The sequence below is a fragment of the Clinocottus analis genome, unplaced genomic scaffold, assembly GCF_023055335.1.
Source record: "Clinocottus analis isolate CAN_PGR_092001 unplaced genomic scaffold, fCliAna1.0.p SCAF_13, whole genome shotgun sequence".
NCBI lineage: Eukaryota > Metazoa > Chordata > Actinopteri > Perciformes > Cottidae > Clinocottus > Clinocottus analis.
Genome location: NW_027175854.1, coordinates 13,356,613 through 13,374,920, shown reverse-complemented (window position 1 = coordinate 13,374,920; position 18,308 = coordinate 13,356,613). Strand labels below are relative to the sequence as shown.

The 18,308-nt window shown below is 44.6% G+C and overlaps 1 protein-coding gene across 1 annotated transcript in view; it reads right to left on the bottom strand.

Annotated features, from left to right (window-relative positions):
- The window catches only part of dcc (DCC netrin 1 receptor), a 205,214-nt gene that overhangs the window by 87,681 nt on the left and 99,225 nt on the right, over positions 1–18,308 (bottom strand). Inside the window, exons 6-8 of the mRNA XM_068574751.1 lie at positions 17,533–17,687; positions 16,027–16,147; positions 86–245 (exon numbers count right to left, since the gene is read on the bottom strand). Of these exons, the coding sequence (XP_068430852.1) occupies positions 86–245; positions 16,027–16,147; positions 17,533–17,687 (436 nt within the window). The remainder of the gene's footprint in view (positions 1–85; positions 246–16,026; positions 16,148–17,532; positions 17,688–18,308) is intronic.

The following is an 18,308-nucleotide window of genomic DNA, read 5'->3' as shown; positions in this document are numbered from 1 at the left end:
AAAACACAACAGGTATAGTGTGAAAAAAGGTTCGTGGGTTTTACCTCCAGGTGGAATAAATAAAGAGAAGGAATGTCCGCCTTACCTCTCGACTCCGTCCTGGGAGTAGTAAATGCCATAGGTCTGCACGGCTCCGCCGCTCTCCTCCGGGGGGCGCCAGCTGAGTCGGACAAATCGACTGGACACTAGGACAGGGACCAGGTCGCGGGGGGCAGAGGGGAGGGCAACGCCCGGGCTGGGGGACACTGGTGGGGGATCAGAGGAGGAGGAGTAGTAAGTCAAGGGGGTGCCAGAAAGGGCAGGGGGAGGGCGAGGAGCAGGAGGAGGTGTGTGGGCGGGTCTGTACTGAGTGGACGTGGCCTCTGTTACGGGGTCATTCAGGGGAGGAGGGGGGAGGGAGGCAAGGAGGAGGGGGGGAGAAGCGGGGGAGGAGGCGGAGGCGGAGTGGGGAAGTGCGGGAGGAGGCAGAGCAAAAGGAAAAACAAAAAGGAGCAAATGACGGATGAGATGTGCAGATAAGGAGACGTGGAAGAGACAAAAAGGAAGAAAAGGAGGAAGAAGAGCGGTAAAGAAGATCACAGGCAAGAAAAAGAAGCGGCAGAGCATCTGAAGACTTCAGTCATCAATCAGCAGACATCACCTGAACCTCCTCACACCGACTCAAGGCTCAGCACAGTGTGACGTCTGATGAAGGCCTCATTGAAACATTGAAATGTGGCGTCAGAAATTATGATTTATTTTCCTTTGAGAAACTGAAATATGGGGTTTTGGAATAACTGCTTTTCTCGTGGCGTGACACAGACTCGTTTAGGTTCAAGCCTCAATAGGTCAAAATGAAAGAAATATTTCCCTCAGTATGTAAATGTTTTTCACACTTGAGAATGAAAATGAAAACAAAATGAACATCTTAGAGCCCGTTGATTAGTTGTGTTGTGGGATCACTTTTCACATTCAGGGTCTTGTACATTTCAGCATCAACCTCCATTTATTGTTTATTTCTTGATCAAGACTGTGCTTCAAATCACACCTGCGTGGTGACAACCAGACACAAGCTACACACAAGACATCAGACAAAACACATCTCATCATCAGAGTGCTCTGGACACCACAGACTGTATATAACAAGTGGGCGGAGTCACGGTGACGATTTTGAGATTACGGCCGTCGCCATGTTGTTGTTTTTACAAGCAATGAATAGAAGTTATCATATTTAGAACGTCAACCTGTCAATCAAAAGGTAGCCCCGCCCTATGAGATAACACACAACATGACACATGGGTTTCATGGGACATCCACAGATTAACCTGGAATATTGTCCAGATGTATTTTTCGTACGAATGCTGAAGTAAGCTGCAGTAATATCCTCCATCAATCTTGCTGAGGAACAACACCTCCCCGACTGTTGGTGACTGAATGAGGGTTTTGAACCTGCGACAGCACTTGGGTCGGGGACTCAACGACCTTCACGAGTCCACGAGAACTGAGCAGAACGCAGATTGAGAAAAGGGCTGCAGGTTCCTGTGGAGAGCGACTGTGATCCGCAGTTCTTCTTTTGAAGTTACCACTAATTATACGACAACAGAGAGCGGTCCCTAAGGCATCAATGTAACACACACACACACACACACACACACACACACACACACACACACGCACACACACACAGAGCTGAGTCTTACATGTAAGCATCCACCTGATGATGGGTGGGGGGCTTCGGAAGCTGTCGTCATTTAACAATAACAAAAAAGAGTCCCTGCTGAAAATGTATGATCTGTGACAGTGACTTCACTCCACTTGTCTCCTCTCCTCCATCATGAGCTGAGAAAAATCCAATCTGTCCTAGGGGTAAAAGGTCGTGACTCTCCACAGAGACTAAATGCCTATGACATGTCAGTACGTGTCAATAAAGCTTCATTGAACTCACACACGCTCACATTTCACAGGTGATGAAAAGAAAGACAGAAGAGAATGAATAAGGGAAACAGGATGGAGACGGAGGGAAGAAACAAGAGGATGTGGTGAGAAATAAATAAGGGACCATGGAGAAGAAATATAAGAGAAAGATGAAAAGGTGGAGCAAGAAAATGAGGGGAGGAAAAGAGTAAACGATACAAGGAAGGAAAGAGGAGAAGGGAAGAGTGGGAGGAGGAACTGGAGGAAAACATAAAGATAGATGGAAACAGAGGGGGTGTTAACACACCTCCGTTCGTCTCAGTGAGATGAGATTTCGGGGTGTGAAGGGCGGATTCGTTCCTGCTCGGTGACCCGGCCCAAAAGCCGAGCGGCGCTGAGCAGTAAAGCGTCACTCTGTGTCGAAAATAGACGGGTCGGCTAAATAATAGAGTCAGACACCACGGAGAGAGAGCTGGAAAACAATCTGAATAAGTGCTGAAAATAACACTGCAGTCTGCCAGACGGCTGATGATACCACATACATACACACTCACGCAGACACACACACGCACACACACACACACATACACACACGCGCGCACACACACACACATATACACACACAAACACACACACATACACACACGCGCGCACAAAGCCTCCATGTTTTTTTCTCAATCTGTCCATTTCTACAAGCTGTTCTGCATTTATATTGTTTCTGCTGCCTGAATGATCTTTAGGGGAGTTTGGTTTCAGGTTTCTACCAGAAATGTTTGTTTTTTTTGTGTGCGTGTGCAGAGCTGGCAACTTTTCAAAAAAACCCTGGCGTGACATTTTGTCGGGGGTGACCAAAATTTTCCCGGGCAAGATTTTAACTATCATGACTACAGTTGTGCCTCAATGACTGTCTATGTACCGCAATACAGCCAAATTATTAGACCTGTGTTCCAGATTTGACCAAAGTAGGTTGATTAACATTTTGATTACAATGGTATTCAACTAATTCTTAACTGAAACCTAACCTATATTGGTAATAATTGTATTCTTAAGAGCACTTAATGATTTATTTAATACCGGCGCTATTTTAAAAGCGGTAACTACTACTACTACTGTTGCTAAGTATTACTGGGTATCTGCTACCGCTGCTGCTAACTGGTAGTTATGATGCTAACTCGGAGTGCTGCTGCTAACTGCTACTAATGCAGATATCTGCTACCGCTGCTGCTAACTGGTAGTTATGATGCTAACTGAGGCGCTGCCGCTAACTGCTACTAATGCTGATATCTACTAATGCTGATATCTACTACCGCTGCTGCTAACTGGTAGTTATGATGCTAACTGAGGCGCTGCCGCGAGCGGTTCCTACTGTTGTTAAGTATTACTGGTGTTGATATCTGCTGCAGGTGCTGCTAACTTACGACCACAAGAGCACGTCTATTTGTTTTAGTGCATATGCAGTCCAAACATTGTGCTATTAAGAGCAATTACAGACAAAATCTATTTTTCGCCTTCTCTTTTTGCCGATAAATATCATCCTCTCCCTTACTCTCACTCTCTTTTTTAACCTCTATTTATGCAGGAGAAGACTGCTGAGCTCGGTCACTCGCTTCAGCTTCACTCTGCTTCACATTCACACTGCCTCTCCCCCTCTCTCTGTGTCTGCACTCAATTTCAGGGCTCATTTCAGCCAGCTGCCGTTAAAAACGTCTGTAACACACACACACACACACACACACACACACACACACACACACACACACACACACACACACACACACACTCTGCCCTCTAGTTTTAAATTCCTTTAAAATGGGTACTTATTCCTGTAAATCTTCACCACTGTTTCTGTGGGTGTCTAGGTAAAATCTCTATTTACCCAGACAGCGTGTGTTGGGGTGTGTGTGTGTGTGTGTGTGTGTGTGTGTGTGTGTGTGTGTGTGTGTGTGTGTAAGGGGGGTGCACAGTTTGACTGAACTGACCTAAAGATAGAAACTGACTTTTATGGTTGAAAGTTGAATACTATTAATAATAGGCACGTAGACATGGACAAAGAAAACCACAACAAAAACAGTTAAATCAGATGCCCTTGTGTCTTCTTTTGACATTTAGGTTTTATATATTCTCATTTAACATCATTTAAGTTTAGGACTCTGATATTCTACAGGATATATATATATATATATATATCCTTCATTGTCTATAAAAACACATCAATGAGCTTAACTGCTTAACTGTTGCAATGTGTGAGTGAGACGAGTTCCTTCATTAGCATGAACGAACACACGCTCAATCCCATATGTACCATTCTGCTGCTGGAATCAAATGTGTATAAATCTGCAGCTGAAAATAGTCCCTAACAAATGCTTTATTTCCTCCCGTTAGAGTAATGTTGTTTATTGTTGCTGTGCCCAGCTGTTTTAGTTTGTTTATTAACAATAAAAAAAATTGTACTTGTGAAATCTGCATAGGGAAGTCAATGTAAGTGAAGGACAAACCAGACAGCAACCTCTGCTTCAGAAAAGTGAATGCTTCATGTGTTAAAGCTGCATTCTCTCTCCTGACCACCAGGGGGCGACTCCTCCGGTTGTACAGAAGTATGTGCTTCATGTGTTCAAGCTGCATTCTCTCTCCTGACCACCAGGGGGCGACTCCTCTGGTTGTATAGAAGTCTATGCTTCATGTGTTAAAGCTGCATTCTCTCTCCTGACCACCAGGGGGCGGACTCCTAGTCGCCCAATCACAAAGTCACATTTCTATGTTTTGATTTCAATACGTTGAAGGAAAAACACCCAACAACATATTAATGAAAACACTTTGGTGGGTTGTTTTTCTTTTTGGATCGAGCTAACCTCATAGTCTCCTCCTGCTGGCTAAACATAGCCTGAATACCTGATGTCCATCTTCTCTGACTCTGGTTCGTCAGAAACAACAAGATGAACCTAAATGTTGCTTCTTTCACCTAACGGAGGCACTCTGAGGCATGGACTGTGTAAGTGTCGCCTATTTTCTTGTGAAAGCTCTGTGTGTGTGAGGAAATGTAAACTGCCCATGACAGTGTGTTTGTCTGCCTGTGCAATAATTCACTGTGAAAGCTGAGAGTGTGTGTATGTACATTATCTGAACCTGAAAGCCGTGTGTGTAATTTCAGTAAAAGCTCGGTGTTACGGTCAGTAATTACAGGTGTTTTTAGTGCAATGTGACATTTTCTGTGTCTGGAGCCCTGAAGGTTTCATACTGTGAAAGCAGGAAACACAGTCTCCTGTTGTGCAGATGCAACATGTAGTGTATCGTCAGCAAAGAAAGGAAACTGTCTCCTAAAAAATACATCAATATACTGATTGTACTGTATATACTGAACAGCAGACTCTCACACTTTTCCCACTGAAAAACAATTCACTTACAGAGTATTTTGTTTCTCTACAATTTCAGTTGGTGAAAACTAAAGCGTGACTATTTCCACCTGGCATAGACATGTTTTTATTGCATCACAGTAATCTCTGTCCCAAACCTTACAGCATTGACCGACTAACAGACCCTGGTTTAAATGCAATACCTTTCTTTATTGGAGTAATTGTAGTTTCATCAATTTTCTCCAACTTATAAGTTAGAACATTTTCATACCATTAAGTTATTTTGTATTTCCAGCAGTGTACTTTGGCTTGGCATTGTCCATCATGGGTCACTTTCTGGTGTTATCACAAACAGCCACGTCTCATTGAAAGATCAAAGTCGTAACTGCCGGCATTCAAATGCAGCGGCGAGGGGAAAGTCAGAGGTCACTGTTACAGATTAGAGACTGAGCCGGGGTAGCGCGGGGGCGCATTATCATGTCATAACGATGTAAACAGTAGTAGTTCAGAAAGATTGAATGGATGTATCAACACTCCGCCATATGAAAGGGGTTCTGCTGCCGGGCGTCCCGGAGCAGAACGTGAAAACAGATTCATCCCGCTTCATCTGACTTCCTCTCATGTTTTTTTTTTTTTTTTGCCTCAGATTCTCCCTATCTCCGCTTTCTACCAGATATGAAGCCTTCTCCTCTTATCTCACTCTACATTTTAACACCACATATTTTGAATACTTCGAAACTACAAAATCATGGACTGACAACATCAGATTAAAAAGAAGTGCCAGAGCAGGAAGTTTGAGTTCACGGTGGATTTGGAGAAACTTTTACAGAAAGGTTTCAATGTGTCTGGTGACCCAGAGACTATTCTGTTATTGAGAAGAGCGGATGCATTATGTTCAGTTTGACACCAAACTGGACTTATGTGGCATGTTCCTCCTTGTTAAGGGTGGAAAATCTATTTGAGCAAAGATGGATGAAGTCTTTCCTCTGCCTCGCGTGTTGACATGAAAAGTGGCCGCACGGCCGCTGTTGACGTCTCTCCTCTGCAGGCCCTAAATCCATAATCCACAAGTTTGTTCTGTGTATTAGCATCTAGAAAAGGTGAGTGCTGCCGACGCCACTGTCAGTCTTCTGTCCCAAACCTTTTTCATTTTTTAATGAAACGTCATCTTCCCAAAATTCACAACATGTTTTCATCTTACGAAACATCCTGCTTCAATAATTGTTACCGTTTAGCCTTCAAAATCTGTTCGCCCTCCCACATGCTGCTGCGCGCGCACACACGCGCACACACACACACACACACACACACACACACACACACACACACACACACAGACAAAAAGAGGCCCGCACCTGTAAAAGACAGGACAGACATTGGATGCAACCACTCATCCCCTGCCCTGCAGTAAATGAGCATGATCTGCAGTCATCCAGGAATTATCCATTGCCCAGTGTACACGCACACGAGCGCACATGAACGAGCGGTCCGCTGCAGTCGCCCAGAACGTATCACCTGCCCTGTACAAATGAGCACAAATTGCAGCTGTCAGGGAGCAATGTGCTGACTTGGATAAATGAGCTCAAGCTGCAGTCGTCCAGAAATTATCCACTGCCTTGGATAAACCAGCACAAGCTGGAGGTGTCCAGAAGTGATACATGGCTCTGGAGAAATAAGACAAATCGACAGTCGTCCAGGATCACCCCCCTCCGTCTGCTCTGTCTAAATGAGCGCGAGGTGCAGCTCTCCATGGATTACCCACTGCCCTGTGTTTACACACCACGAGCTGCAGGTGTCCAGGAATTATCTACGCCCATGGATAAATGTGCAAGGGCTGTGACGGATGAACCTCCAGAGGTACAGAGAGCGACTGAACTCCGTCACATTTGAAAGCAGCGCGACACAAATCATCATTTTTCTTTTAACATTTCTTGGAACCCTGCCCTCTTTGAACAGCGGGGTGGGTTCAATACGTAAAGAGGACGTATACAGACACACACACACACACACACACACACACACACACACACACACACACACACACACACACACACACACACACACACTTCCTCTTTCTTCCTCCTCCTGCTGAGTGACGATGAAGGGGTTGATAGGAAGGTGTTTCATCACAAAAGGATCAATTTTGGAAGTGACAACACACATGCACACACACACACACACACACACACACACACACACACACACAGCGTGGGGGGACACGTTTAGGCATAGGTGGTGAGGTACAAACCTCTAACAAATCGATAGGCGAGGATGAAAACACACACACACACAGACACACACACACACACACACACACACGGAGTATATGGATGACCTTCCGCTTTCTCCGATCAATAGAGGCCGACGTCGCAAAAACTGCTCGGAGAGGAAGGAGATAAATATTTCCCCCTCTTTGTTGCGTGTCCTCATGCAGAGGGAGAGTTCAATGCAGAGGGGAGGAGTGATGCAATGGTTGGTTATGATTCTGAGAAACAATGTAGGGGGTGGAAACCAAACGAGAGCAGTGAACCAAAGCACACCGTAAATATCATATGAATAAAGTTAATTGACTGTATCTTTATTGGCCTCGGCTGTGGAGCAAACGCTCTCTACTGCTACGCTTTTATTGTGAAAGTGTTGCATCCAACGGTAACCAGGGACACAACAAAGTAGAGGCCAAGCGGAGCAATATGCCAGGACTTCTCAGGACTCTGCTCAAAAGAACGTGAGGCATATCTTAGATTAGACAGATTAACTGATGATTATTGGGAGGCGGAAATCTTTTGACGTTTAAATGTCCTCATTATGCTATGCACACGTTTGACTTATTTTGTGCCAGAATCCCAAAGCCAAAGAAAAGAGATGACACAGCCTCTAAAACAAATGCCCGTTTACACATCTTGAGTGTCGAAAAAGTGAAATGTGATTTCACTTTTTAGAAATCCCACAGGAGAATGGAATAGATTAAACTCTAATAGAGTGAAAAGGCCTTTTTCATTGACAGTCTGTGCGTGCCAGTGTAAACCACTGACAGTGTTTTTATTTCAAAGGTAAAAAATGTGAATTAAACATGAAGAAATCCAGAGGACTGCATTCTTCAAAGTGAGCAGTGGAATCCTATAATATGCAGACGGCATCGCAAACTTCTCATTAAAGGAGAGAAATAAATAACACAAAACGAAAAGACTAGCATTAGCAGCTAACCCTACTAGGACCACGCCGTCTTATACCTCAACTGGGACCAGGTCTTGCTACCTGGAACGTGTGTGTGTGCGTGTGTGTTATATATATATATATATATTAGAGCTGTGAAAAATAACGCGTTAACTCGCTATGATTAAATTACAGGATTAATGCGTTATTTTTTTTTAACGCATGCGCAGAATGAGCTTCTAATATATATTGAAATTGAACTATTTCCGCTCTAATGCAGTCAGGCGTAGATGTCAGATGTTCACACGGGAAGACGTTGTCGTTTCATCAGCACAATCAGCTCAACATCTCAACGCGCAGCATGTTGGTCGGCGAGGGGCGTTCAAGAGCAATGCGTCAAACCAGCCTCACTGAACAACAAAGACCCCTCACTAAGTCTGCCTGTGACGAGCTGAGCAGCACAGTTACATTAATATTGTTGAGGATGAAGGTTCACCAAAGTTTTGCGAGTGGCAACGGAGGACCCGAGCATCAAAGCACCGCAAAGACACACAATCATGACAAAAATCCACCAACTGTATAAAGCTGGAACGAACAAAACGGAAAATGACTTGGCTGCTACGGATCACGTGGCGCTGACAGGATCACTGGACTTCTGTGAGTAATGAGAGTTACCTGGTGACCAGACGTCCTCTTTTTCCCAGACATGTCCTCTTTTCTAGACCTAGAAAATGCGTCCGGCACGGATTCTAAAACGTCCGGGATTTTGCCTCGTTGGATATTTGTGTTTCTCTGAGTCTTTCACAAACTAGTTATTACGCTCTTACAAGTTGTGAAACGGTATCTTACGTTCACCTTCTTGCGCGAGCTCTAACTGTAGAGAGAACTGTCATTGGTCGACCGATCTCAGGGTTGCCAGATGCAGGATAATTATCCTCCAAATACAACCATTTTGAGCCTTTGGTACGATACTACGCCATCACCAATCTGGCAACACGGAGCACTTTGTCACCTCCACTCGCGACGAATATCCTGTTACGCTCTAAAGAAACTACTTCTGCATCAATAATCAACTGGAATTTAGCAACAAACTTTTTTTTTGGTAGTTTAGCACGACTTTTTTATGAGCTAAAGATCGCGTAGATGCTCGACTGCGGAGCGTGATGACACGATAACGGGGTTCACCTCACGGCCTGCAGCTGCATTGTTTACAACAGCAGCACAATGTATAAATGACAATGTATACATCAGTCTTTTATCATAAATCTTTATGTTTTTACAAAAATATACAGAGAATATCAGTAATATGTGATTAATCATGATTAATCCACAGGAACATGTGATTAATGTGATTAAAAATGTTAATCATTTCACAGCCCTAACATATATGCAGCTGTAACATCACTTCGTATAGCTGGTGAGCAGAGTGGAGATAAAAATCAGAACTAATAGTAACATTCACCAAAAAGTCTAAAACTAAAAGCACATTCAACACTTTCTAATCCGTCTAAATGATTGGTCTATGTTGTAGAGATATTTAGATATTTAAATATTTGTAAACACTGTCAATATTAATGTTGGGTGTGGCTTGTTCTGAAGTAGTTATTAATTGTGAACACAATGCTAAATTGTGGGGACTAAAGTGTTAATAATTTAAGAATTATTGGAGGTCAAAGCTCCCAAATTCACCACTTCATATCTCTCCATGTAGTGTATAATATCTGAGGACATGTTTTGCTATGTTCCTGCGGTTTTGAGGGAACAAAACTACCTGGTAAGGTTTGTGTTCGAATAACTAAACGCAGATGCTTTTATTTCACACGGGACACGAACAGCTGTCTCCTGAGTGAGAGTCCTGTGTTTGTCTCAGCCGGCCTCCTCATGGCACCACGCAGCTCCTTAAATGCCCAGCTGTCCCGAATGCAGCAACGAGTGGAGCGGTGGGGTGTTTTTGGAGAAGGAGGTGGTCAGATGCTCAGAACACACACACACACACACACACACACACACACACACACACACACACACACACACTCACACACAGGTCTTCCCTGGGCTCTCAGGCAGACACTTAATATGTATCTTTACCTGTCACACACACACATCATCATCATCATCTGGTCCTCATAGGATAGAGGATGGGAAGAAAGAGGAGGCTGCCGTCACCATGGCAACAGACAGAGAGTCCCCCCCGCCCCCTCCTCCTCACACACACAATCCTGATGTAGATTGTGTGTGTGTGTGTGTGTGTGTGTGTGTGTGTGTGTGTATAGGGAGAGCGTAGGTGAGACGGAGTAAAGCATTTCTCTGTGTGTGAGAGATAAGGTGTGTGCGTGTGTGTGTGTGTGTGTGTGTGTGTGTGTGTGTGTGTGTGTGTGTGTAAGGTCAGACGCTCACTCTGGAATACAAATCTGTCATGGCTGACACACTTCCTCCTCTCTCTCTTACTCGCCCTGCCCTTCGCTTGACCCTCCTGTCGCTTACTCTCTCTCTTCTCCCTCTCCCGTCTCTCTCTCTATCTTCTCCCTCTCCCGTCTCTCTCTCTCTCTCTCTCTATCTTCTCCCTCTCCCGTGTCTCTCTCTCTCTCTCTATCTTCTCCCTCTCCCGTGTCTCTCTCTCTCTTCTCTCTCTCCCGTCTCTCTCTCTCTCTCTCTCTCTCTCTTTTCCACAGAATTATGTTGGAGCCATTTCATTTTTTCATCTCTTATCTTCTGTCCTTTTCTTCATCCTGCTCTCCTTTTTTTCAGTTGCTTGTAAACGATCTGGGATCTCTCTCTCTCTCTCTCTCTCTCTCTCTCTCTCTCTCTCTCTCTCTCTCTCTCTCTTTCTCTCTCTCTCTCTCTCTCTCTCTCTCTCTCTCTCTTTCTCTCTCTCTTTCTCTCTGCAGATGTAGTCTTCCATAAGAGAGTAGGAAAAGAATAAAAGAAAAATGTGATTTCAATAAAGAATAAAAAGGGAAATGCTAAATGTAACAGGATAAAGACATGTTTTCATGATAATGTATTCATTTGTATTATTACTTCTCCTCATGAAGGTTTTCCTCAGTGAGTCTGGCGGCTCCATCTTGGGCCGCTCTGTGTTTCAGCCTGTATTTGGCACCAGTAACAAATGATCTCTCAGCCGTCCTGCTCGATGACCAGACCAGTACCACTTTGAATGAACCTGATGAGGAGTGTCTTTTTCCAAGTGGAGTCAACGTTGACTTGACCACCTGAGACCATCACAGACCATCTGTGAGACCACCTGAGACCATCACAGACCACCTGTGAGACCACCTGAGACCACCTGTGAGACCACCTGAGAGCATCTGTGAGACCACCTGAGACCACCTGAGAGCATCTGTGAGACCACCTGAGACCATCTGTGAGACCACCTGAGACCACCTGAGACCACCTGAGACCATCCCAGACCACCTGAGACTATCTGAGGCCATCTGTGAGACCACCTGAGACCATCTGTGAGACCACCTGAGACCATCCCAGACCACCTGTGAGACCACCTGAGACCACCTGAGACCACTTGAGACCATCTGAGGCCCCCTGTGAGACCACCTGAGACAACCTGTGAGACCACCTGAGACCACCTGAGACCATCCCAGACCACCTGTGAGACCACCTGAGACCACCTCAGACCACCTGTGAGACCACCTGAGACCACCTGTGACCACCTGTGAGACCACCTGAGATCACCTGAGACCATCCCAGACCACCTCAGACTATCTGAGACCACCAGAGACCATCCCAGACCACCTGTGAGACCAGCTGTGATACCACCTGAGACCACCTGAGACCACCTTTGAAATCCTGAGACTACCGAAGAGACCACCAGTTAGGCCACCTGTGAGACCACCTAAGACCACCTGAGAGACTGGGACTAAAAAGTCCATGTCCAGCAATAAGCAGCAAAGAGCTCCTCTAGGACAGGCTCTCAGAGACAATGAGGAGGTAAAAAGACAGGAGAGGTCCATGAATCAGGACGAGTGAGGACAGAGAGGTTCTACCAACACATTCATGGAAGGAAGGAAGGAAGGAAGGAAGGAAGGAAGAAAATACAAATGGGGAAAGACAGAAGGAGGGAGGAAAGATTCTAAAAACAAAGTTACCCATTTGAAAAAAGACAATGGGAAGCAGTGTAATGTTCAACGAGGACTTTACCAAAAGGACCAGAGATGAGAACAAGACAGGAAGTAACACAGGAAAAAAGACACACACACACACACACACACACACACACACACACACACACACACACACACCTAATGTTAGACGCTGAACGGAAGTAAATATTAAAGGTATGTTAGTTATTGCTCCATTCTTGACCTGAATTCATCCACATGCCTCATTTTCATTCTGTGGCGACCGATGAAAGAGAAGAGAAGAAAGGAGCAGAGGGATGAGACGGAGGAATGAACCTCCGCTGTCCGACTCCAGTTTCCAAGAGAGATGGAGAGAGGGGAAGACAGAGAGAGACAAATTGGGAAAAAGAGAGAGAGAGAGATGGGTAATGTCTTTTGTCCTGGTAGGAATTATGAATATAAACATTCACAGCGTCTCTCTCTCTCTCTCTCTCTCTCTCTCTCTCTCTCTCTCTCTCTCTCTCTCTCTCTCTCTCTCTCTCTCTCTCTCTCTCTCACCAGACCACACACATGCTCCGGTGTATTAAAGATGTTAATGCAAAAAGATGAAAATGAAGGTTTGATTCTGAAAGTTACTGAGGAACTTTAGCTGGTTATTATCAGCTGAGAGAAGTTCGTCAATAGACGTGATGACTTGATGTCATCGGTGCCACCGATTGGCCAGAAACCGATTGGCCAGACTCCAGCGTGGCCTCTGGCAGAGCAGCCAATCACAGACGGGTAAAGACCTCTGCGCCGGTGAAGAAGCTCCTCCTCCTCCTCGTCTGGGAGCCGGGAGCGCGAGCTTCGCCTCGACGCCCCGGGAAAACCAGAACTCACAGACTAACTGGGAAAGGTGGTCAGGAACCCCCCCCAAGTAAAAAAGAAAGGTTTTCCAAAGGGGACTCTGGCGCTCGGAAACGCTACCGCTTTTGTCCACAGGGGGCGCCAAAATCCACAGTTCTGATGAACTGCTTGTGTTTGGCGAGCGGGAAGCCAGCGAGGGAGCAGGTCACTGCAACAAAGGAGGCAACAATATCTACATGATGTCAAGAGCACCGGCATGAGGTCTGCCCTAATGCAACCAATCTACACTGACGCCACAGTGTGTGTGTGTGTGTGCGCGTGCGTGTGTGTGTGTGTGCGTGCGTGCGTGAAGAATCACTCCCAAAATCAAGAGGCCTTGCATCGTCAAGGGTAACAAGGTGGTATGCTGACAATCACACCCACGCTCACACACTCCCGCCGCGTTTTCTCGTGGGAATGTCTGATTGGCCGCTGCGAGCCTGCTGGGATGCCGGGTTCCCGTGGCGATAGTAACCAAGCGATAACACCAACCATCTGACCCTCTTAAAGTCTCTGCGTGTGTGTTGCCATCTGTGCCACCGGCTCAGGGGAGAGAGGCAACACACTGAACAGTGATTAAAGGGGAGAGAGAGAGGGGGAGAGGGAGAGAGAAAGGTTGAGAAAACGTTGAGGTGACAGCTGCTAACTATCTATTGGTGCTAACCAGGGCGTCAGTGAGTCTGTTAGTTAGTTGGTTAGTTAGTCAGTGAGTCAATCACACACTTAGTTAGCTCACGAGTAGCTCTGTCGTTAAGTCGATCACACATCCGGCGTGTTGGTACAATCATACATGGTTAGCTGTCAGCTAGCTGGTTGGTTAGCTGCTGAGTGCATTAGCGGGCTGAATCCTTCAATCTGATTGGCTCTCTGTAGTCAGGTTTCACAATAAAAGCATTACGCAGAGGTCATAAGAGACTCCGCCCCCTCAGCTGCTGGGAGGCTCTTAATGTGAGAAAGCTGACTCAGATGTTCTGCAGACTGGCTGAGCACGTCTTCATGTGTGTGTGTGCGTGTGTGTGTGTGTGTGTGTGTGTGTGTGTGTGTGTGTGTGTGTGTGTGTGTTTGAGATGGTGGTATACTGCTGGCATGACTAACTGAGAAATTGAACCCAGACACAAACAACAACACAACATAAACAAACAAATCCCGACTCGGGCTGTTCCCTCGGCATCAGAACCACCGAGCCTCACACCCTCCTCTGTGCGGTGGGAGAGCTCAAGTACATCATGTGATGTCATTTTAAATGTGGCGGCTCAATGACTCGAGGCCGACCGGTCCTTTGTCACTTCAAGCTGCTCAGACTGCCGCTGTCATTATCTCCTGTGATTAGGACTACGGTGGTTAGGAATGCCATAACTCATACGCACGACACGTAATTATGACTTCAGAAGGCCCACAGTCGCTCTCAATCATCTCTAGAAGTGTGTGTGATGTGTGGGAGCATGCCTTCTTCTTCTTCTTCTTCTTCTTCTTCTTCTTCTTCTTCTTCTTCTTCTTCTTCTTCTTCTTCTTCTTCTGCTTCTTCTTCTTCTTCTTCTTCTTCTTCTTCTCCAATAAATCCTGCTCATCACACCTTTAATTTGTGATTATTATCACTTTGTTGACTCCTAATCATCACCTCCATAACTGATCACATTTACTTTAAGAACACCAAGTTAAAGGTCACTAGGAAACCTAACTAGTCATTATCTTTTAATAAAGTAATTATGACTTCAAAAACACATCTTTACGAACTTAATAACTCATTTTGATGACAAACAAAACCTAGGTCATAAATATAATTTAAATACCTCGTAATTATGACTTTCATAATACATAATTATGCTTTTAATAGCTCGTTGGATTTCCAAAAGTCATAATGTAACCTCCCTAACTAGAATTTGTGTTATAATTATTATTAATGATATATTATTAGAATTATTATTAATACTTTTTTTTGTTGGGCCTCACTGTTAAGCTTCCTGTTGTTTTATTGACTCGATTTTTAAAGATGATAAATACATTTTTTATTATTCTTATGAATACTAGTATTATTAAGATATATAAGCTCATATCTTCTCAACTCATGGATCATCATTATCATTATAATTAGGGGATGCATATGTCATGATTAAACAGAGCCCATTACTGCAAACAGAATGGTTATTAATACTAAATTTCAATCTTTATTTTTTGCTATTTAAATCATTTGTGCAACAAAAAGATGAATTCATGCCATTAGATTTGTTTCTGTTCTTTCTAGTATTTATCGTCAGAGGACATTCCAGATTGCTCTCATTACGCTCTGATTGCTCCTGTGCGTCGCAACACAGGCAACACAAGAGCAATCTGCTGTCAGAGCAACGCCGTCACCAGGAAACAGGAAGTTACGCCGCTCATGTTCTGAACTTCACGCATCAACAGGAGCTCATTGCTTTACAGGACTCACTAGTGCAACACGACGGGAGAATCAAACCCACCACAGTGTGATGTCACAGGAAGTCCAGCGAAATGAGGAAATGATGTCACGACAGGAATGAAGACGACAGGTGATGAGAGCAGGATGTTTTGTTTCTCAATGAGGGGTGAGAGGGACACCACATGGGTCAGCTGTGTGTGTGTGTGTGTGTGTGTGTGTGTGTGTGTGTGTGTGTGTGTGTGTGTGTGTGCGTGTGTGTGTGTGTTCCTACCTGGCTCTCGGAGAAGCAGCTGAGCCATCGCTTGCGAGCTGCCGGCTGAGTTTTGAGCCACACACTGATAAAATCCTTCATCTGACTTCACCAAACCCAAAATCTGCAGGTTACTGCCATCCTGAATAACACACACACACACACATTTAGCATGTCAATAAAGGCTTTCATACACACACACATGTATATATATATATATATATATATATATATATATATATATATATATATATATATATATATATATATATATATATATGTATCACAAAGACTGGCTTGGACCGTTAAATAAACAAGTCAAACACATTAAAGAAAGCTGTCACACAAAAGGTGGAAGGTGGGGAGGAAATGTGGGCGTGTTGACGTGTTTATCTGTTGTGTGACCATGTGAGGACCCCGACAACTTGAGGACAGCTGTGCATCCCCACAATGTACATCTCTACATAATATAAAGTGAAGACCTAAATCTAACCCAGAGGGTAAGTGTGTGTGTGTGCGTGCGTGTGTGTGCGTGTGTGTTATCTCTTCATCGCAGATTATGGGAAAACGGATTAGAAATGATATCCAGATTACCATACATTGTCATTAGGTCAGATTAGGAGTTGTAAACTCTGCTGTGCTGTCAGGGCTGATGACTTATTAACTTGGCCAACACTGAGCTGTTTTTTTCTTTGGATAATAATTCAAATCTAGTTTGTGATTACTGGTTTCTTCAATGTGAACTCAGCGTTACGGTACTGTCGCACAAACAAACACAACCTGCAGATGTTTGGCATTAACGGTCTGGAACCCGGCGTGTCCTCACCCAGATGTTACTATTCTAATATTCGCTGGCTAACTTTAAAGCATCATTTTAATGTGTACATTTATGTAAGATGCACCCTCTTCGTGACCTCTACCTTAATAACCTTTTTTATGACACATTACCTTGATATTTATTTATTTTATTTACAATCAAAATGTCGCTCAGATGTACATTTGTGTTTTAGTTTTCTTTGTTTTGTAATTGAAACATATTTCTAGCTTTGTGCTGGGACGTATCCGAGCAGAACGAGTGAGTTGAGATGGTACGAGTCGCTTAACAGATATTAAAATACATAACGAATTAAACAAAATAGAAAACAGTATTTGTGTTCAAAAGAGAAACTCATGACGTAATGAGGACTAAAGTGTATACATATTCTTTGTAATTTGGTTTATGAATAATGTTTCAAGAATTAGTGTGTTGTAGTTTATTTTCTTTTAAAGTAAAGTTGTGATCACAGTAGGAACAACATTGTATGACTGGACGACACTTTAGTGAGTCGATTTTCACAACACTGATTCCTGATGACTCTGTGGACGGGTTATGAATGCAGATGTGGATCCCAGTTACAGATATGAATATTCTTTCCTGTCAGAGACTCTCTCCACACTCAGAGAGGTATTTTTCACAGACCGATTCAAAGATACTTTTAGCTGTGAATCTAGAAAACATCTCTCTCGCTCCTGGTTGTCGTGACTCACCACGATCTGGAAGTAGTCGCTGGGGATGACTTCCTCTCCGTTCTTCATCCAGCGCACGGTCGGCGGCGGGTTTCCCGTCACGGCGCACTCCAGCTCGATGTCCGTGGACTCGTAGGCGAACGTGTTGGTCGGGTAGTTCAGGAACTGAGGAGGCACTGCGGAGAAGACGCCAAACAGCACGTGAACAAAAGAGCAACATTCGTATTCCCCACGCGGTTCAACACTTTACAGTGTTTAGTTCGGCATGTAATATCCATCACCAGTATTTAGAATCGTAGTTATTGATCTTGAGCTCATCATTTATCCAGGGACTCTAGTCTAGCCGGCACCGTGAGGAGGGCAAGGGGGCCGAGTGTCCCGGGTGTCGGTGAAGCTAACAACACTTCCTTTTCCATGGGATGCTCATTGTTTACGGTCCAATTAGCAGCTTAAAAGCTGGGCTGAGGCAGCTCGATAGATACCCATGAACGCAGAATCTGTTTATAGAAACGAGCAGAGCGCTGAATGTGTTTTGAGTTTGTGAACCTCAGTCAAAATAAGCAGAGGCGGGTGTAGGGGGGTTCGGGCATATGAGCGTCTGCGTGCAGCTCTCTTTCTCAAACGCAGACTAGGAATCCAAAGTAAGGAAGAGTTTGCTCTCCGTCGATTGATGGCTCTGTTTGTGCTTCAGTGCCACAGACAGCGCCGCGCCCACCGTCGACAACAAACCGCGCTGTCCTTGGTGCTGAAACGACGCTGCTGATGAACAGTGGAGTGGGTGGTGGTGGTGGCGGTGA